The sequence below is a fragment of the Gorilla gorilla genome, chromosome 23, assembly GCF_029281585.2.
Source record: "Gorilla gorilla gorilla isolate KB3781 chromosome 23, NHGRI_mGorGor1-v2.1_pri, whole genome shotgun sequence".
Classification (NCBI taxonomy): Eukaryota; Metazoa; Chordata; class Mammalia; order Primates; family Hominidae; genus Gorilla; species Gorilla gorilla.
Genome location: NC_086018.1, coordinates 38,869,608 through 38,891,148, shown reverse-complemented (window position 1 = coordinate 38,891,148; position 21,541 = coordinate 38,869,608). Strand labels below are relative to the sequence as shown.

Genomic DNA, 21,541 nt, shown 5'->3' with positions numbered 1-21,541 from the left:
TGTAGCTCAGTTGGTCGAGCATCAGATTTTTAATGTGAGAGTCCAGGGTTCAAGTCTATAATTCAATTTTTTAAAAAAGCTATAAATTTTTTAATTTAAAAAAGTCTGGGCCGGGGGCGGTGGCTCATGCCTGTAATCCCAGTACTTTGGGAGGCTGAGGTGGGTGGATCACCTGAGGTCAGGAGTTCAAGATTAGCCTGGGCAACATGGTGAAACCCTGTCTCTACTAAAAATACAAAAATAAGCCGGGCGTGGTGGTGGGCGTCTGTAATCCCAGCTACTCGGGAGGCTGAAGCAGAGAATCACTTGAACCTGGGAAGCAGAGGTTGCGGTGAGCCGAGATCGCACCATTGCACTCCAGCCTGGGCGACAGATCAAAACTCTGCCTCAAAAAAAAAAAAGAAAAGAAAAGCACTAATCTCTATTAAAAAGAAAAAAAGAAATGCATTTCAATAAGATGGACAATGTCCAAAGAAGTTGTGTCATAAAATGAAAATGAACTATATGCAGCATGCTACCAGGGGATCTATGTGAAAGAATCATCAGATTCATGAGCAAGTAGTCTTTTCCTCTTAGGATCCCTCCTTTCAATTATTTGCCCATGGATGCCAGGCAATTGGACTGGTTCACAGATGACTGTTCTAGAACTGAGGGCAATTCTGTATGAAAAGTAGATGTTCAGAGTCTAGCAGAAAGTAAAATCCTATGGAAAAAGTTAAGAACAAGTTGGTCAACAGGGCTGAATTATAGGCTATAATCATAGTCCTGATAGAAGAACTGGACACAAAAGCCCTATTATTTGGGTAAATATTGATTCTTGGGCTGTCACTAATGGACTTGCAATTGGTCTAACAAGTGGGTCACAAATAACTGGACAATAGAAGGGCCCTCCATGTGAGGAGCTGCTCTTTGGAAATCTCTATGAAAATTCTAAGGGAAAAATCAAAGTAGGGCATGCTGATCCCAAAGAAACTCTATGCCAGAATTTTAAGGTGATTGGAACCGACAGTTGATGGCCTAACTTGATCTCTTGAAATGGCAACCAAGTCTATGAAATGGGTGGAGGAACTCAAGCCAGCCAGTGACGCACTGAACAATGACATATACCAGTGGGCTCCACTGAAGCTTAAACTATTAATAAAAATTGTCCTGGCTGCCAACAGTATAGTGCCATTTTCTGTATTTATCCAATTTATCTCCCTATGATTAGACTAGCTCAATAGCTGACCGAGGAAGTTTCCTTCAGCAGGAAAGGTTTGCATTCAAATTAATATAAAGGCATTTGCTTGACTGCAGTAACCACTGTATTATGCATACGTATATCAAAATACGTTGTACACTTTATATATAAATAAAAAAATTTTAAAAATGATTAAGAAAGGCAAGGTTGTTGCTAAGGGGAAAGAAGTCAATAAATGAGTGGTACAGAAGCTCAACAGATGCTTCTGGAGTCTCAATAGATGCTTAAAGCAAGAGAATAATATTCTCTCTTTGCTTTAACTCAGATACCCCTTGGGGTAAAGAACTTATGAAATCCCCTTTTTTAAGAAACGGAGTCTTGCTGTGTTGCCTGTGAGTGCAGTGGCTACTCACAGAAACGATCATAGCAGCACCTGTATCATAGTCTACTACAGCTTCTAACTCCTGGCCTCAAGTGATCCTCCTGCCCTCAGCCTCCTGGGTAGTTGGGACTACTGGCATCATCACCATGTCTGGCATTCTCCTCCTCTTTTGAAGAGCCAAAAAGAGAGCTAGGCAATAGCCAGTCTAACAAGCACACTTCCAGGAGTGACATATGTCCTCAAAATGGATGAAGAAATGGGACAGCTGCTGGGTGCGGTGGCTCACACCTGTAATCCCAGAACTTTGGGAGGCCGAGGTGGGCAGATCACCTGAGGTTGGGAGTTCTAGATCAGCCTGACCAATATGGAGAAACCTCGTCTCTACTAAAAATACAAAATTAGCCAGGCGTAGTGGCACATGCCTGTAATCCCAGCTACCTGGGAGGCAGAGGCAGGAGAATCACCTGAACCTGGGAGGTGGAGGTTGTGGTGAGCTGAGATCATGCCATTGCACTCCAGCCAGGGCAACAAGAGTGAAACTCCATCTCAAAACACAAAAAACAAAAAAGAAAAAGAAATGTGACAGCTATCCATGACTATGTGGAATAATACAAATAAGGCTATATCTTGATTCCTGTTTCACAGGATGCATCTTTTTTTTTTTTTTTTTTTTTTGAGATAGAGTTTCACTCTTATTGCCCAGGCTGGAGTGCAATGGCGCTATCTCAGCTGACTGCAACCTCCACCTCCTGGGTTCAAAGATTCTCCTGCCTCAGCCTCCCGAGTAGCTGGGATTACACGGATGCACCACCATGCCCGGCTAATTTTGTATTTTAGTATAGACTGGGTTTCTCCATATTAGTCAGGCTGGTTTCAAACTCCCAACCTCAGGTGATCCGCCTGCCTCGGCCTCCCAAAGTGCTGGGATTACAGGCATAAGCGCCCGGCCAGATGTATCTATTAAAAAGGATCTGTGTTGGGAAAGCAACCTGTTATGCATATTAATTATATTATAATATAATATTATAATATATAAATATATAATATACAATATATAATATATATTTTTATATATTTTATATTTATATATAAACTAAATATATAATATAAATAATATAATATTTCAAATTTAGCCAGTTAAATTTGAAAATCAATGGATAATAATCTCAGTAACACATATAACCATTAAGATGATAACGGTTTTACAAAGGTTACCAGAATATGATGACAGAATGCTGTCTCATGCCATGTTCCGTCTGTTATAATATGTGTAAAAAGAGCTATTTGCATTGTTATTGTGGGTAAATAGGCATAAGGAGGTGGAGAGAAAATTGGGACACTTGGCTCAGTGACAAAAATAAATAACAAGGTATAACTTGGTGGGCCTATATTCCTGAGAATTCAAAATTCAATGTGGATGATTCTGGAAAGTACATTGAAATGAGTCTATTTAGGTGTGACTACCACTCATGATGTAAGCCTGGGGGACTCAATATTTTGGGGTCCCAATTTTCTAGTTGTAGTAAAGCAGTTGTACAAATGAAACAGTTGTACAAATATTAGTTGTACTAATATTTAATGGCGACAACATGTCATGTTCCCACACTCAAAATAAGAGAGCCTTAGTGGAATTAGGAGCCAGGCTAGGAGCAACTGGCCAGGTGGATTTGTTTTTAATGAGGAAGGACATACTGATGAAATAGATTTGCCAGCCAGGCGTGGTGGCTCACACCTGTAATCCCAGCACTTTGGGAGGCCGAGGCGGGCAGATCACCAGGTCAAGAGATTGAGACCATCCTGGCCAACATGGTGAAACCCCGTCTCTACTAAAAATACAAAAACGTTAGCTGGGCATGGTAGTGCACACCTGTAGTCCCAGCTATTTGGGAGGCTGAGGCAGAAGAATCGCTTGAACCTGGGAGGCGGAGGTTGCAGTGAGCCGAGATTGTGCCACTGCTCTCCAGCCTGGTGACACAGCGATTCCGTCTCAAAAAGAAAAAAAAAAAGAAAAGAAATACATTTGCCAATGCCAAGAGTGTGCCTTGAAGGCATCCTATTTCAGGAGTAAGAACAAAAGTGGCAAGCTGTTTAAAATGATAGACAGTGCTATCAAAATGGGTCTTAACAATTTACAGCATGCACTATGACAGCATGCCCAAAGCAACCCAACAACGGGAATAAGCTTGCATGTTAACACAAGCTGCATTACAGATATCTTAATTTAAATGGAGTCCAAGGTATCCCAAGCACGACTGCCAGTGATTCCCACAGCAGAAACCCACGTTGTGCATGCATGGGAGACTCACGGAACCTCTGGTCTATGGAAATTCTAACTAAAGGATGCAACCTGTTGAGGTGCTTTTTAACAGCTCCAACAATGCAACTGAGTGCCAAGCATTCTTTTCCTGTAGTGCAGTTTGTGGATCCTGGACAAACTTTAAACAGGACTAGTGTTTTCTGTGGTAGATAAATGAGTTCTGTTGCAGGATCCTTCTCATTGAGAATCAACATCTGTCAAACCTTGTAACCTTTTTTTTTTTTTGAGACGGAGTCTCACTCTGTCACCCAGGCTGGAGTGCAGTGGTGCGATCTCTGCTCACTGCAACCTCCGCCTCCCAGGTTCGAGCGATTCCCCTGCCTCAGCCTCCCAAGTAGCTGGGATTACAGGTGCCCACCACCACGCACAGCTAATTTTTGTACTTTACTTAGTAGAGACGGGGTTTCACCATATAGGCCAGGCTGGTCTCAAACTCCTGACCTTGTGATCCGCCCGCCTCGGCCTCCCAAAGTGCTGGGATTACAGGTGTGAGCCACCACGCCCAGCTAAACCATGTAACTTTTTGAGGAAGGGTCTCTGTCACCCATGCCAGAGTACAGTGGCATGATCGTGGCTTACTGAAGCCTTGACTTCCTGGGCTCAAGTGATCTTCCCATGTCAGCCTCCCAAGTAGCTGGGACTACAGGCATGTGCCACCACATCCAGCTAATTAAAAACTTTTTTTTTTTTCTTTTGTAGAAATGGGGTCTTACTATGAGGCCTAGGTTGGTTTCAAACTCCTGGGCTCAAGTGATCCACCCATCTTGGGCTCCCGAAGTGCTGGGATTATAGGTATGAGTCACCACATCTGGCCAAATCATGTAACTTTTTGAGAAGGAAATCTGGCTGTTTTCAAGATGTTTTGAATTTTGAAAGAGCAGAGATATGACCTCTGATTTAGACTCCTATGAGAAATAATATACAGTATATGAGAAGAGGTAAATTGCATAGGGAGGGACAAAATAATTACACCACGATTTTGTCTTCTATTTCTTTATTTCTTTATTGAGACAGGGTCTCACTCTGTCACCCAGACTGGAGTGCAGTGGTGCAATCTCAGCTCACTGCAGCCTCGACCTCCCTGGGCTCATGTGATCCTCCCATTTCGGCCTCCTGAGTAGCTGGGACTACAGGTGCGTACCACCATGCCCAGCTAATTTTTTTATATTTTGCAGAGACAGGGTTTCACCATGTTGCCAAGGCTGGGCTTGAACTCCTGGGCTCAAGTGATCTGCCCACCTTGGCCTCCCAAAGTGTTGGGATTATAGGCATGAGCCACTGCATCCAGCCGTCTTATTTGTTAATTTTATTTTTTAAAATTTTATTATTCTTTTTTGAGATGTGGTCTCACTCTGTTGTTGCCCAGGCTGGAGTGCAGTGGCACGATCGCATCTCATCGCAGCTTCAACTGCCCCAGCTCAAGTGATCGTCGTACCTCAGCCTCCCAAGCAGTTGGGACCACCACACTTGGCTATTTTAAAAAATTTTTTGTAGAGATGGGGGGGGGGGGGGGTCTCTCCATGTTGCCCAGGCTAGTCTTGAACTCCTAAGCTTAAGTGATTCTCCTGCCTCAGCCTCCCAAAGTGCTGGGATTACAGGTGTGAGCCACCACACCTGGCCTTAATTTTTATTTTAATGTAAGCCTTTAGCAGCTAAATTTTGTCTGACTTCTCACTTCAATGGTATTGCTATATGATGTAATATAGGGGTCAGGTAAAATTAATATTTTAGGAGCTTATAAAATTTAGTATAATACTGATGATGATGATCAAATACATTGAGAGACTGAATTAAAGTCCTGTTGGGATGTTATCCCTATGGAGGAGAATTGGCTTGATGAATATTTAGACTTGATTAATGATAGATTATTATTTTTAATAACTCAGAAGATATATACCATGAAGTGCAGAAAACTGTGGATCAAGGAGGCCAAAGGACTGTACAGTTCGTACAAAAACACAAGAAAGTGTAATTGGATAATTCAGCTGTCTGTTTAAATCAGTACCAACCCTTCACTGATCATTGTAAATGTTTGGATTCTGTGTATGCATTTTTTTAGAGACAGTGTTTGCTCTGTCACCCAGGCTGGAGTGCAGTGATGTGATAATACTTCACTGTAACCTTAAACTTTTGGGCTCAAGTGATCCTTCTGCCTCAGCCTCCAGAGTAGCTAGGACTACAGGCATATGCCACAATGCCTGGCTAATTAAAATATATTTTTTTGTAGAGGTGAGGTCTTGCCATGTTGCCAGGCTGGTCTCTAACTCCTCGCTGCCTCACGTGATCCTCCCACCTTGGCCTCAGTGCTGAGATTACAGGGGTGAGCCACTATGCCCTGCTTGTCTATGTATTTTGATTATCTATATGATATTGAGAAGTGAAGTAACTGTTGTCAACTCAGGATTACTGTTTTATCAAAAAATAGAGTTAATATTGGTTATGGGGGTAGAGTGAACTGTTGTGCTAATTCCAGGCTTAGAATTAGCCAGAGCTATTTTGCTAAAGTTCCTTCCTTGGTCAAGGTGTGTCAGGAAACATACTGACTGAAAGTGTTAAGAGGATGCTGGACATGGTGGCTCATGCCTGTGATATTAGTGTTTTGTGAGGCTGAGGATGGAAGATCTCTTGAGGCCAGGAGTTCAACACCAGCCTGGGTAATATAGTGACACCCCATCTCTACAAAAACTTAAAAAATGAGCCAGCCATGGTGGTATGTGCCTGTAATCCAAGCTACTCAGGAGGCTGAGGCAAGAGTATCCCCTAAGTCCAGGAATTCAAGGCTGCAGTAAGCTATGATCTCACCATGCACTCCAACCTGAGCAATAGCGAGACACTGTCTCAAAAAGAAAAAACAAAACAAAACAAAACAAAACAAAAAAAACCATTAGGAAGGCAGGAAGCACATAAAAAGATGCCCAACACCACTAATCATTAGGGAAATACAAATCCAAACCACAGTAAGATACCACTTCACACACATTAGGATTGGCTATTACCACAAAAACAGAACAAATGTTAGTGTAGAGTGGAGAAATTGAAACCCTTGGTGCGTTGCTAGTGGGAATGTGAAACGGTGCAGCCACTATGGATAACAGTATGGTGGTCCTCAAAATATTAAACATAAAATTACCATTTGATCTAGCAACTCCAGTTGTGTGTATTTACCAAATGGAATTAAAAGAGACTTGAACACAAGATATTTGTACACTTATGTTTACAGCAACATTATTCACAATAGTAAAAAAAAAAAAAAAAGATAGAAACCAAATGTTTATCAATGGATGAATAGACAAATAAAATATGGCATACGCGTACAATGGAATATTATTCAGTCTTTAAAAAGAATGAAGCTGGGCACGGCAACTCATACCTGTAATCCCAGCACTTTGGGAGGTCGAGGTGGGTGGACTGCTTGAGCTCAGGAGTTCGAGACTAGCCTGGACAACACTGAGAAACCCTGTCTCTACAAAAAATTTAAAAAATTAGCAGGCATGGTGGCATGCACCAATGGTCCCAGCTACTTGGGAGGCTAAGGTGGGAGGATCACTTGAACCCAAGAGGTCGAGACTGCAGTGAGCTGTGATCATGCTACTGCACTCTAGTCTGGGCAACAGAGCGAGACTCTTATCTAAAAAAAAAAAGTGAAATTCTAATGGAAGAACCTTAAAAACATTATGCTAAGTGAGATAAGCCAGTCACAAAAAGCCAAATGTTGTATGATTCCATTTATATGAAGTAGCTAGAATAGGTAGATTCACAGAGAAAGTAGAGGTTACTGGGGGCTGGAGAAGGGGAGAATGGGAAGTTATTATTTACCTGTACAGTTTCTATTTGGAATGATGGAAAAAGTCGGGAAAAAGTGGGCACAACAATGTGAATGTACTTAATGTCATTGAATTGCATACTTAAAAATGGTTAAAATGATATATTTTATGTTATGCACATTTCACCACAGAAAAAAAATTTTTTTAAATTAAGTCAATGGCCAACACCTTGGAGAGAATAAACGAAATAGGGAGTTTTGGGATAGTTTCTATCAGTTTGCCAGTGAGATTTATGGTTTACACTTGGTCTCTGTGAAAACTCTCGGCGGGCTTTACTGTTATGTAGCAGGAATATGATTATGTGACCAAAATACAAAAATCCCTAGCTGAGATTCCATTTTGGAGTCTCTGATTCTGAGGTATTCTGTTGCATGTGCCATGGGCTGAATTGTGTTTCCCGCAGAATTAATGTGTTAAAGCTCTAATCTCTATGTCTTTAGGAGGTAGTTAAGGTTAAATTAGGTAATTAAGGGTGGGGCTCTAATTTGATAGGACTATGGCCTTGTAAAAAGGCCCTCTTTCACGGTCATGTAAGGACACAGCAAGAAAGCGGCCTTCTGTAAGCCAGGAGAGCCCTCACCAGAAATGGACCATGATGGCACCTTGATCTCAGACTTCCAGACTGCAAAATTATGAGACAATACATTTCTCTTGTTTAAGCCATGCAGAGTGTGATATTTTGTAATGGCAGCCTGAGCAGAGTATGACAACACTGGTGATTCCTGTAAGATATCTGTAAGAGAAAGATACATCCTGCCTGGCCCTTACCTAGGGAGGACCACAGAAGCCTGCACCTGGCTTCTCTAGACTCCTTGCTTTGAGGCAGCCACTGGCTGTGATATATATCCTTACTTTCATATTATGGTTATTTTTTACCCTTTTCCTATAATAAACTGCAGATCTATAAGCATTGTCACTTTGGGTCCTGAGTCTTTCTTAGAACCAAACTGTTTAACTGACACTATTAGTGTAACTATAAGGAAAAGAAACAGTATTAATTTCTGTCGTTCTAAGAAGAAATAATTAAGATTGATGGGTAAAAGAACCATCTTAACAGAAGGCAGATTTACTTTGTCTTGCAAGGTATTAAGCAAGTCTCTAGGTATGTTCACTACACACTGGAGCAGAAGCTAGATGCCATTCTGCGGTGAGGAGACTGCTACATTGGGTATATGACCTCAAGAGCTTACGATTTTTCCAATCTGGAAAAAACTTTTTCTTTTTTTCTTGTTTTTTTTTTTTTTTGTGAGACGGAGTCTCGCTCTGTCGCCCAGGCTGGAGTGCAGTGGCCCGATCTCGGCTCACTGCAAGCTCTGCCTCCCGGGTTTACACCATTCTCCTGCCTCAGCCTACTGAGTAGCTGGGACTACAGGCGCCCACCACCATGCCCGGCTAATTTTTTATGTTTTTTCAGTAGAGACGGGGTTTCACCATGTTAGCCAGGATGGTCTCGATCTCCTGACCTCGTGATCCACCTGCCTCGGCCTCCCAAAGTGCTTGGATTATAGGCGTGAGCCACCGCGCCCGGCTGGAAAAAACTTTTTCAATAGGAATCATACCTGTGATGTCAGCTTCCCAGCAATCTGCATTCGTTCAATTTCTGCAGGAGATTTGATCAGCCGGAGGCGCTGTATCAGCTGCTGAACACCCCGAACCTTGTTCTTGCTCTTGGCTTTGGCCTCAGTCAGGGGCTGCATATAGTCAGAGTGAAGCTGTGCATGTGAGGGCCTCATCCAGTCATACCAAACCATGTTCGTCTCAGCTTAGAATGAGAAGCCAAAAAATAAATTTAAAACAAAACTGCCAGCAACAAGAAATATCAACTGTCATAACGACTTGAACAAGAGTCAAAACTATAAAACCTGTAACGTGGAACTCTAAAGTGTTGAGACTTAAGACTCTCTCAGGACTGAAGCAATAAAGGTTTGATTATAAATCACTAGAAAGGTCATTCCCTGGAAATGGCAAGATATTCTAAGACTGAATATACAGCTTTTCTGCCCCTAAACTTCAGTGTTCTTTATAAAGGACGATACGGGACTAAAGCTTTATTCAAGCTTTGATTTTCTCTCTTTCTCTCTCTCTTTATTTTTGAGACGGAGTCTTGCTCTGTTGCCCAGGCTGGAGTGCAGTGGCACAATCTTGGCTGACTGCAACCTCCGCCTCCCAGGTTCAAACGATTCTTCTCCCTCAGCCTCCCAAGTAGCTGGGACTACAGGCGCCCGCCACCATGCCCAGCTAATTTTTGTATTTTCAGTAGAGATGAGGTTTCACCATATTCGTCAGGCTGGTCTCGAACTCCTGACTTGTGATCCACCCGCCTCAGTCTCCCAAAGTGTTGAGATTACAGGCGTGAACCACCATGCCCGGCCTTCATTATTAAACAATTAAAACAACTGTTCTTCACCACCACTTACTGAGCTAGAAGCACTTGTTGAATAATTGCACACAGGACAGAAAAACATACTCAGATCATGACGTTATGGGTAAAGTGTCCCATCCTTTCACATAATGATCTCAGTACTAGAGGAAAGGGTTCTCCTCCCATTCTGGAGCAATTATTCATTGCTATGGAAAAACTACAGTTGATATTTCTTCACTTCTCCCTTTGCATCTGCTATACATTCTCTTTGTAAACAATCACAGTTCAGCTTTCAACTTTAGAGACCTAAGGAAATGGTCTGTATTTGCCTAAGATATACAATATAAAGGCTCATTATAAAAATGATTTGCACTTAATACCAGATCTACATTTGTTCTTTTTTTCTAACAGTAGGCTACAAACAGTATTCCTAACAATCCAAGTGAGAAGGTCTGAATATTTTATATGACTAAAAAGTACTTTGGGGAAAGTAGAGGGGAAAAAATCCAGAAAACTTTGATTGGATATGCACTGATTCTATGATTCTATGTCCTATGTGATTCTATGTCCTACATATTTTCATTTTTAAAATAAAAATGGTTCTAAATATATACTACATGGGAAACACCTTCCTACTTATGATAGATGGAAATTTAATTGTCGTGTAATTTTTTTTTTTTTGAGACGTAGTCTTGCTCTGTCACCCAGGCTGGAGTGCAGTGGTGTGATCTCGGCTCACTGCAACCTCCACCTCCCTGGTTCAAGCAATTCCCCTGCCTCAACCTCCCAAGTAGCTGGGATTACAGGCGCATGCCACCACGTCCAGCAAATTTTTTCGTATTTTTAGTAGAGACAGGGTTTCACCATGTTGGCCAGACTGGTCTTGAACTCCTGATCTCAGGCAATCCACCTCCCTTGGCCTCCCGAAGTGCTGGGATTACAGGCGTGAGCCACCGCACCTGGCCAATTGTTGTAATTTTTAAGAAGTAAAACAATCTCTACTACCCGTTCAAAGTGTATGAAATCATAGCTCACTTTTTTAAAGGTTTTTAAACCTTTCAATAAATATGATTTCAGCCAGGCGCGGTGGCTCACGCCTGTAATCCCAGCACCCTGGGAGGCTGAGGGGGGTGGATCACCTGAGGTCAGGAGTTCGAGACCAGCCTGACTAACATGGTAAAACCTTGTCTCTACTAAAAAAAAATAGAAAAATTCGCCGGGCATGGTGGCGCGTGCCTGTAATCCCAGCTACACGGGAGGCTGAGGCAGGAGAATTACTTGAACCTGGGAGGCAGGAGTTGCAGTGAGCCGAGATGGTGCCATTGCACTCCAGCCTGGGCAAGAGCGAAACTCTGTCTCAAAAAAAAAAAAAAAAAGGAATGGTGACCGAGAAGTACTTTTGAGAAATTTATTTTACATGAGATTGTAACTATACTGAATTAATAAAACTTAGACAGTAGAACATGACAAGTAGCAACTAATGTAAGAAAAAAGCTAGAAAGAAAATGATTCTATGCCCCACATTTATGTGGATTTTGAAGACATAAGAAAGTTCAATGAATTGAACAGGCTAATTATCTATGAAATGGAAAACATTTCTATAAAGTAATAAAAAGAATTTAATCAAATGTATTAGAACTTACATATTCAAATGAGTATTTTCTTCCAAAAGAGGCTTTACAGGAAACCGTCTAATATATTTCATGATTGTGAAAAACATTTTTGGAATTCTCTTTTAGAAGCTAACTTCAGAAATGATTTGTAACCCATGTAAGAAAAATCAAACAAAAACTTTATAATTATACATTATCTTGACCTAAAATCAGTATTTTTAAACTTGAGCATCTATCTTATTTTCCAAATAAGATGCTTCAAAAAATAAAATACTTCCCAGAGCTAAAGTTTTTAAGAATTACTAAAGATAGTTTATAATGCGGTGTAGGTTCTGAAAAAATTCCCAGAAGAAAAATCTCAAAACATTCGGATTGATTAAAATTTCACCAGAATAACTGTAGAGAAAGTAATTTCTTTGAGGGACAAGAACTCAACTGTGGGCAGGCACGGTGCCTCACACCTGTAATCCCAGCACTTCAGGAGGCTGAGGTGGGAGGCTCACTTGAGGCCAGGAGTTCAAAACCAGCCTAGGCAACAAAGTGAAACTCCATCTCTACAAAAAAATAAAAAAAATTAGCCAGACATAGTGGTGTGCCCAGGTAGTCCCAGTATTCTGGAGGCTGAGGCAGGAAGACTGCTTGAGCTTTGGGGTTCGAGGTTGCAGTGAGCCATGAGTGTGCCACTATACCTACATCCCAACCTGGGTGACAGAGTGAGACCCTGCCTAAAAAAAAACAAAAAAAGAACTCAACTGTATATGAACCACAAAAGATCTGTTAAAATGTAGATTCTGATTCAGTAGATAGGGGATGGAGGCCTGAGATTTTAATTTCTATTACATATTATGTATTTTTAATTTTAATATGCATTACCAGGTGATTCTGATGCTGTGATGCATGGATCGTTCTTGGAGAACAGTACCTCCTTTTGAAGAGCTGGCAAGAGCACTAAGATAAGAAGTAGTAGTCAAATATCAAGAAGCTGGTCAGTAATCTTGAAGAGTGGCCCATGCCCATCCTGTCCTTAATTTATTTATTTTTTGGAGATGGGGTCTCACTACATTGCGCAGTCTGGACCTGAACTCCTGGCCTCAAGCGATCCTTCTACCTCAGCCTCTCCAGTAGCTGGACTACAGACGTACACCACTGTGTCTGGCTTATCCTTTGCTTTAAAAGAAAATTCTCTCTCTGAGATTTCAAACTAGGATAGGTGACAGTCTCCATTAATGAATAATCCAGTGAACATGGAGTTTTTTTTTTATTGAAATGTTCTAAAATTCATTGTGGTGATGGTTGCACAATTCCATGACTATACCAAAAACTCTTAAATTATATACTTTCATTTTATTATTATTATTTTTTTGAGATGGAGTCTTGCTCTGTCACCTAGGCTGGAGTGCAGTGGCGGGATCTTGGCTCACTGGCTCACTGTAACCTCCTGCAAATGAATAAATGAATCTTTTTTTTTTTTTTTTTAAGACAGTCTTGCTTTGTTGCCTAGGCTGGAGTGCAGTGGCATGATCTCGGATCACTGCAACCTCCACCTCCCAGGCTCAAGTGATTCTACTGCCTGAGCCACCTGAGTAGCTGGGATTACAGGCGCCTGCGACCAGGCCTGGCTAATTTTTCTATTTTTAGTAGAGACGGGGTTTCGCCATGTTGGCCAGGTTGGTCTTGAACTCCTGGCCACAAGGAACCTGTCTGCCTCAGCCTCCCAAAGTGCTGGGATTACAGGTGTGAGCCAATGCACCAGGCATAAATGAAATCTTTAAAGAAGCTCAATCTTCTGAAAAAGACTTTACATTTCTTTCATGGTGCTCATGGTCTTTTCATGGTGGTGCTACGATAACGAAATTAAGCACTTGTCTAAACAGGCAAGAAAGGTTTTAATCCCAATCTGGTTTGTAATGTGACTTCTGCTCCCATTTGTTACCTTTCATTTTTGGTAGAAGATGTTGAAATTCTTCTAGCGTATAGGCTTCGTCTACTCCAGTTAGAGCTATTGCTCCATCAGTGCCAGATCGCGGACCATCCCAAAGTTCTCGACTGGGATCTCGCCGAGGCACAAAAAGTATGGCTTTGTGTGATGGTAACTGTTTGCCAGGGAGGCTCTGAAGGACAAGAATGCTATCAGGCTCTTGGAATCCACATAGGTACAGGAAATTGTTGTCTTGGTGGAAAGTATAGGGAATATCGTTGCTCATGTAGTATGTAGGGTTGGAGAGCACAACCACTGTCTGGTCTGTCCCTCTCTGCCCTTGAGCTTCCTTCTGGATCAGAGACATTAGTTTGTGTCTGCGAAGTGCATATTCCACCTGAGATAGTCCTGGAGTTACCTCCCCTAGAAATGACAAATAAAAGGGATGCTTTACATTTCTGCAGTGCCAAAGTACTTAAGGTAGTTTAATATTAGATGGAAATACTCAAGTCCAATTGTTCAATTTATGCCAAATCTCCTCACAGCACATGGAGAATTAAGGAGATAACCAGGTTTCAAATTTCTATTCCACTGCAAAAATTTGGAAGAAATGTTAGTTGAATGTGGCCCTGCCTGAAATCTGGAATCATGGACCCCTTAGGTCTCTTCCAGGTCTTTGGCTCATTCTTTTACTCACTCAGTTATATTCATTGAATATAATTTTTTTTTTTTTGAGACAGAGTTTCGCTCTTGTTGCCCAGGCTGGAGTGCAGTGGCATGATCTCGGCTCACTGAAACCTCTGCCTCTCAGGCTCAAGCAATTCTCCCACTTCAGCCTCCCGACTAGCTGAGGTGGCTCACGCCTGAAATCCCAGCACTTTGGGAGGCCAAGGCAGGCAGATCACCTGAGGTCAGGAGTTCAAGACCAGCCCGGCCAACATGGTAAAACCTCATCTCTACTAAAAAAAACCACAAAAATTAGCCATGTGTGGTGGTGCATGCCTGTAATCCCAGCTACTCGGGAGGCTGAGGCAGAAGAATCGCTTGAACCTGGGAGGTGGAGGTTGCAGTGAGCCAAGATCCCGCCATTGCACTCCAGCCTACGCGACAAAGCAAGACTCCATCTCAAAATAATAATGATAAAGTATATAATTCAAGAGTTTTTGGTATGTCACATAATTGTGCAACCATCACCACAATGCATTTTAAAATATTTCAATAACAAAAAAAACCTCCATGTTTATGAGCACTTACTCCCCATTTTCTCACAATCCTCCAGCCCCTGGCAACTCCTAATCTATTATCTGTCTCTATGGATATGCCTACTGCAGAGATTTTATATAATGAAACTATACAATATAGGGCCTTTGCTGACTTGGCCAACGGTTTTTTTTTTTTTTTTTTTTTTTTGAGAGGGAGTCTCGCTATCTCCCAGGCTGAAGTGCAGTGGCGCAATCTTGGCCTGCCTCAGCCTCCCAAAGTGCTGGGGTTACAGGTGTAAGCCACCGTGCCCGGCCCCCTCTTAATTTTAAAAAGGTAACAATTTCACTTCCTTATATACACACACCATATAGTTGTAGATAAATGTAATACTGAATTATTTCAATAAATGTTTTTCCCTCTTTCCTTCATTGTTTGGCTCATCCCTATTCCCTTCTCCTACTCACATCAACACCTTGCCCAGGTTTGTAATCTAGTATGTATCTTTTCTGAGTTTTCTCAACTCTCACAAAATCATACATACATGCATTTGGGGCTTTTTGGATCACTACTGTTTTACAAAATGGGACACTACACACTCTTTTTGGTATCTTCCTTTTCCAACAGAACAATATGTCGTGGAATTCTTTTCCTTCAAGTCGTTTGGTATAGCTTCAATTCATTCTGCTTGATGCCTCCATGACATTTCTTGGGGTGAATAGATCATAACTTATTCAGCCATTTCTATACTGTAGGAATTCAAACTGCTTTTCAGCTTTTTGCTGCTATAATAAATATCTTTGTACTTATATCTTAGTACTTTTATGTCCCATGTACTGGTGCTTTAATTATTATGGGGATAGTCCCAGGAGAAAAACGGCTTGGTCAAAGATCTTTGAATTTCCTTAGTACTCATGTTCAGTATATGATTACCTTAGATCTGTTTTTTTTTTGGAGACAGAGTCCTGCTCTGTCACCCAGGCTGGAGAGCAGTGGCACGATCCTGGCCCATTGAAAGTCGACCTCCTGGGTTCAAGTGATTCTTGTGCCTCAGCTACCCAAATAGCTGGGATTACAGGTGTGAGCCACCAGGCCTATTTTTGTATTTTTATTTATTTATTGCTATTATTTTTTGAGAAAGAGTCTTGCTCTGTCACCCAGGCTGGAGGGCAGTGGCGTGATCTCACCTCACTGCACCCTCCGACTTCCCGGTTCAAGCAATTCTCCTGCCTTAGCCTCTCAAATAGCTAGTATTACAGGTGTGTACCACACGGCCTGGCTAATTTTTGTATTTTCAGTAGAGACAAGATTTCACCATGTTGTCCAGGCTGGTTTCGAACTCCTGACCTCAAATGATCTGCCCGCCTAGTCCTCCCAAAGTGCTGGGATTACAGGCATGAGCCACCATGCCTGGCCTAATTTTTGTATTTTTAGTAGAGATGGGGTCTCACCATGTTGCCCAGGCTGGTCTCGAACTCCCGGCCTCAAGCAATCTGCCTGCCTCAGCCTCCCAAAGTGTTGGGTTTACAGGTGTGACCCATGTCCCATGGCCTAGGATCTAATTGTTTTACCTATATATAGTTTATCTCACCAGCAAATTCTGTAACTTGTATTCCATTAATAAAATATTTTTATTTAACTTTTCAGACATCTACGATAGAAACGAATTTATGTTTTTGTTGATGAAGTTGGCAAGAAATAAGAGAGAGTGATAAGTGGAGGCCTTACGGGCCAATGTGAAGCAGCTGAAGCAACAAAATGGGGCCAAGAAGAGCTCATATCACGTTTTTTTCTTTCAAGATTGAGCTGGCTAAGAGTCTCCCAGGTTTCTTAGGCAGAATACTGAACTTTGTACTACAGTTATTCATTTCCTTGATAATTATTCATGTTAAGTCTGCCACTGTTACTCAACATTGAAAATTTCCTAATTTACTCAAGTAGTAAATACTCTTACAAAAGCAGAGGCTGGTTATAACTGATAAATTATCCGACCTTTCCTTTTTTCATCTTATTTTCTTCCTTTCCTGAACTTTGCTTTTGGCTATTTCACAGCTATAGTCCATAAAATAAAAAGAAATTTAAAAATCGGCTGGGTGCAGTGGCTTACGCCTATAATCCTAGCACTTTGAGAGGCCGAGGCAGGCAGATCACCTGAGGTCAGGAGTTCAAGGCCAGTCTGGCTAACACGATGAAACCCTGTCTCTACTAAAAATACAAAAAATTAGCCAGGTATGGTGGCGCACACCTGTAGTCCCAGCTACTTGGGAGGGTGAGGCAGGAGAATTGCTTAAACCCAGGAGGCAGAGGTTGCAGTGAGCTGAGATCACACCACTACATTCCGGCCTGAGCGACAGAGTAAGATTCCGTCTCAAAAAAAAAAAAAGAAAGAAATTAAAAAATCAATTCTTTTTTATTTCAGAAGGTAAGAAAATCCATAATTTTAATAACTTTATGTGTTATCTCTCATTTTCATTAGTAACAGTATACATTAACACATATCAGGAAGTTACTTCTAAAACAAGAAAATTACTTGGAAATCAAAGCAGGATCAAAAAAACCATCTTTTATACCCTTCAAAGTGTTCCTATGTTTGCTGAATCCAATTTCATACAATTGACTACATGAGAAATATTTAAAACACTGGCTATATTTTCCCAAACCTATTAATTATCAACACTATTGAGTGATCATTAAGTAAATGCTTCTAAACTTCTAAAATCTCAATGCAACAAAGCACCCTCCATCACAACAAATTTTTTTTTTTTTTTTTTTTTTTTTGAGATAGAGCTTCGCTCTTGTTGCCCAGGCTGGAGTGCAATGGCACAATCTCGGCTCACTGCAACCTCCGCCTCCCAGGTTCAAGCAATTCTCCTGCCCCAGCTTCCCAAGTAGCTGGGATTACAGGAATGCACCACCACGCCCGGCTAATTTTGTATTTTTAGTACAGATGGGGTTTCACCATGTTGGTCAGGCTGGTCTTGAACTCCTGACCTCAGGTGATCCACCGGCCTCGGCCTCCCAAAATGCTGGGATTACAGGCGTGAGCCACTGTACCCAGAAACAAAAAATTTACTCAAGAAAAAAGAAACCTTTTCATGTGAAGGAGGAAAAAAAATGTGTTAAAGCAATGACCTTTAAACCCTAGGAGTAAACTTGGAAGGTGTTATGGCCTTTGATCACAGAACTCAACTTTATAGTCAATCTGGCCTGAATTTCTTCTGATAAAACTATATCTCAATAGATCCTCTGGCAACGTGGTAAAACTGTAAAGAATTAAAACACAAAGTCAGCATTTTATGATGTGGAACCACTTAAGATGGAAAGGCTCTTCTAACAAGTTTATTGAGCCAATCGAAAGCCTAGATATTGGAAGCTGGGCTCTGCAAAGTCTCACTATCAGTTCTGAGATTCTGCAGCCAAGAAGGAAAGCTCTTCCAGGACACTTAGGATCATGCCTCTTGAAGAGAAAAGCAATAATGTTCTTCATATTTTACCAGCTACACAAAACACCCAGAAAGGAAGATATAACAAAGACTGAAAATGGATGAAATGATACAGGTCTTTGCTACAATCTAGGTTTGTATTTTTAATTATTTCCTGAAACTAACTAGATTAGAATTTTAACATGGTCTGATTTTGAAAAGAAGTCTGCTTAATATTAGGTAGTTTTCGCAGCATGTAAGGAAGTAATTAATAAACTATTACTGTGCAGTTGGAGAACGGGGTGAAAGAAAAAGCTAGTGTTTCCTTTATAATGTAAAACAGGCCTCTCAGAAAAAATGCAATGACTGAATAAAAAATACTCTAAATAGATTTGCATATATTGAGCAAAACTAAACAAACAGAAAGGCTACATATACATATTATGATTCTGTATGATTCTACTTACACGAAGTCAAGAAAAGGCAAAACAGTCTATGATGACAGAAACCCAGAGTGGCTGCCTATGAAGGTGGAGACTGACTAGAGGAGCATGAGGGAACTTTCCAGGACGATGGAAATGTTCTGTATCCTGACTGAGCTGTAGGTTACCTTTGTTAAAGCTCACTGAACTGCATATGTAAGATCTGTGAAATTCGCTGCATATAAATTTTACCTGATTTAAAAAAAGTATACTACTCTCCAAACTTGAAATAACTTTTATACTAAGACTTCTCTCAGATGGGTGTCTTATAAAAAATGTAAGGAGAAAATACTTTAAAAAATATTACCAGATAGTATTTTTTGGCATAGGTATTATGCACTGTTTTGTGGTTGAAAGTGTGGATTCTGAGTTAGGTTTTTGAGAGTTGGAATCCTGGCTTAGCAATTCACTGAGTGACTTGGAAAGAGCTACCAAACTTCTCTGTGCCTCAGTTTCCTCATGTAAAATGGAAATAACAATAGCACTGACTTCACAAAGTTGTTATGTGGATTATACAATAATCCACCTAAGTGGATTTAAGTAATACAACACTTAAAACATAACACTTAGCACTACATAAGTATTAGCTATAATTATTACCAAAATAAAAAATTTACACTTGAACTGGTTGTCATCCTGGAATCCAAAGCCAGGCAGGATCTTAGAAGAGTAAAATTTACATGGACAACCGTTATTATGACAACAAATGAAATCAAAATAATTATTTACATAGAAGACCTGGAAGTCTTTGGCTTTTTCACATGTTAGGAATGAATCTCCATTGACCATTTAGAAACTTTTCATTATTATTCATTTCTTTAGGTAGCTCCTGATTGTTGTCTAGGGCTGATTCTTGCTAATCTTTACCTCAGAGAGTTTCTCAGTGTCAATGAGGACTACACACAAAGGCAAAAAAGAGAAATACAAATGTCATTTATTTATTTATTTTTTGAGACAGAGTCTTGCTCTGTTGCCTAGGCTGGAGCACAGTGGCGCGATCTTAGCTCACTGCAACCTCTGCCTCCTGGGTTCAAGTGATTCTCATGCCTCAGTCTCCTGAATAGCTGGGATTACAAGCATGCACCACCATGCCTGGCTAATTTTTTTTTTTTTTTTTTAGTAGAGATGGAGTTTGCTACGTTGGCCAGGCTGTTCTCAAACTCCACGCCTGAAGCAATCGGCCCACCTTGGCCTCCCAAAGTGCTGGGATTATAGGTGTGAGACACCGTGCCCAGCCAAGTCATTTATTTTTAATTTTCTAGTATTTATACTACATGAAAACTTTATTATATTTCAAGATTTTCTATTTCTCCCTAGGGCTTAAAAACAAACAAACATACAGGGAAATCCTCTATAATTCTTCACCAGATGGTGGTTTACAGATTATTGGTATAATGGCATCCTGAAATGGTCTATCAATATGTACTAGACATGTAAGTAAAAAACAGGTTTATTCATCTATAAATTTATTTACATAGAGACTACATTATTTATTCTGCATTAAAATTGAATCAGGAGATGAAGACAAGAGGAAACATTTAATCACTATGAATACAGTGATTTAAAAAAATTATATAAGTAAGCCTGGGCAACAAAGTGAGATCCCATCTCTACAAAAATTTAAAAAATTAGCCAGGCATGGTGGCTTATGCCTGTAGTCCTAGCTACTTGGGAAACTGAAGTGGGAGGATTGCTTGGGAGGTCGAGACTGCAGTGAAATATGATCATGCCGCTGCAGTTTAGTCTGGGAGACAGAGCAAGACCTCATCTCAAAAAAAGCAAAAACAAAAACAAATAAAATTACATAGGTACATTGGGGTGAGAAAATAAAATGTATTACTTTATAAAAACAGGTGGGCTTCATGGTGAAGTACTTATAGAAAAAGTAGACCTTCAACTTAAATTTAAAACCTGTAGGATACAAAACTTTTAGTCTACTATTCTATCAGGTATAATCTATTAAAAAAGTGTTGAAATGGTTAGATAAATGTAACGTCATCACTTATTTGATGGTGGTGATGATGATAAAGATGTGAATGAATTTAAGGACTGAGTGACTGGGGATGAGACTACAGAGGCATGTGGAAGGCACATTCTCTGCTTTAAAACATGACCAATGGCCACAGATCTGGCTTGTCCCCTTAAGTCATCAGGCATCTCATGCACCTAGCTAAATGAGTACCCACTAGGTTAGTGGTGTGTGTGAGAAACACCCGGGGAGCTCTTCAAAACACATGTTCCGGTTGGGTATGGTGGCTCATGCCTATAATTCCAGCACTTTGGGGGGCCAAGGTGGTAGAATTGCTTGAGTCCAGGAGTTCAAGACCAGCCTGGGCAACATAGTGAGACCTTATCTCTATAAAAAATACAAAAATTAGTTGGGCATGATGGTGCATGCCTGTAGTCCCAGCTATTCAGGAGGTTGAGACAGGAAGATTGTTTGACCCCAGGAGGTCAAGACTCCAGTGAGCCATGATCTCAGCACTGTACTCCAACCTTGGAGACAGAGTGAGACTCTGTCTCAAAAAAAACAAAAACAAAAACAAAAACAAAAACACATGTTCTAAGCCCTCCCTTTGAGATTCTCATTCAACAGCTCTTTATAGAGTCCTAGCACGTATGTATATTTTGAAAAAGCTTACCCAACAGTCTAGGCAGGTTCAAACCACTTCCAATTTCTGTTATTTCTTGATTCCTTTTAATTTTTTAAATTCTTCTGAGATAGGCTAACACTCTGTCACTCAGGCTACAGCGCAGTGGCGCAATCATGGCTCACTACGGCCTTGATCTCCTGGTCTCAAGCATCATTTTATTTATTTTTTATTTTTCTTCCTAACTCCC

The 21,541-nt window shown here is 40.8% G+C and overlaps 1 protein-coding gene across 6 annotated transcripts in view; it reads right to left on the bottom strand.

Moving 5' to 3' along the window:
* XPNPEP3 (X-prolyl aminopeptidase 3) overlaps window positions 1-21,541 on the bottom strand; it is a 75,616-nt gene that overhangs the window by 37,035 nt on the left and 17,040 nt on the right. For all 6 annotated transcript variants that reach the window (XM_031005572.3, XM_055374729.2, XM_055374730.2 and 3 more), the window contains 2 exons: window positions 13,612-14,019; window positions 9,263-9,465 (listed from right to left, as the gene is read on the bottom strand). In XM_031005572.3, coding sequence (XP_030861432.1) covers window positions 9,263-9,465; window positions 13,612-14,019 — 611 coding nt within the window. The remainder of the gene's footprint in view (window positions 1-9,262; window positions 9,466-13,611; window positions 14,020-21,541) is intronic.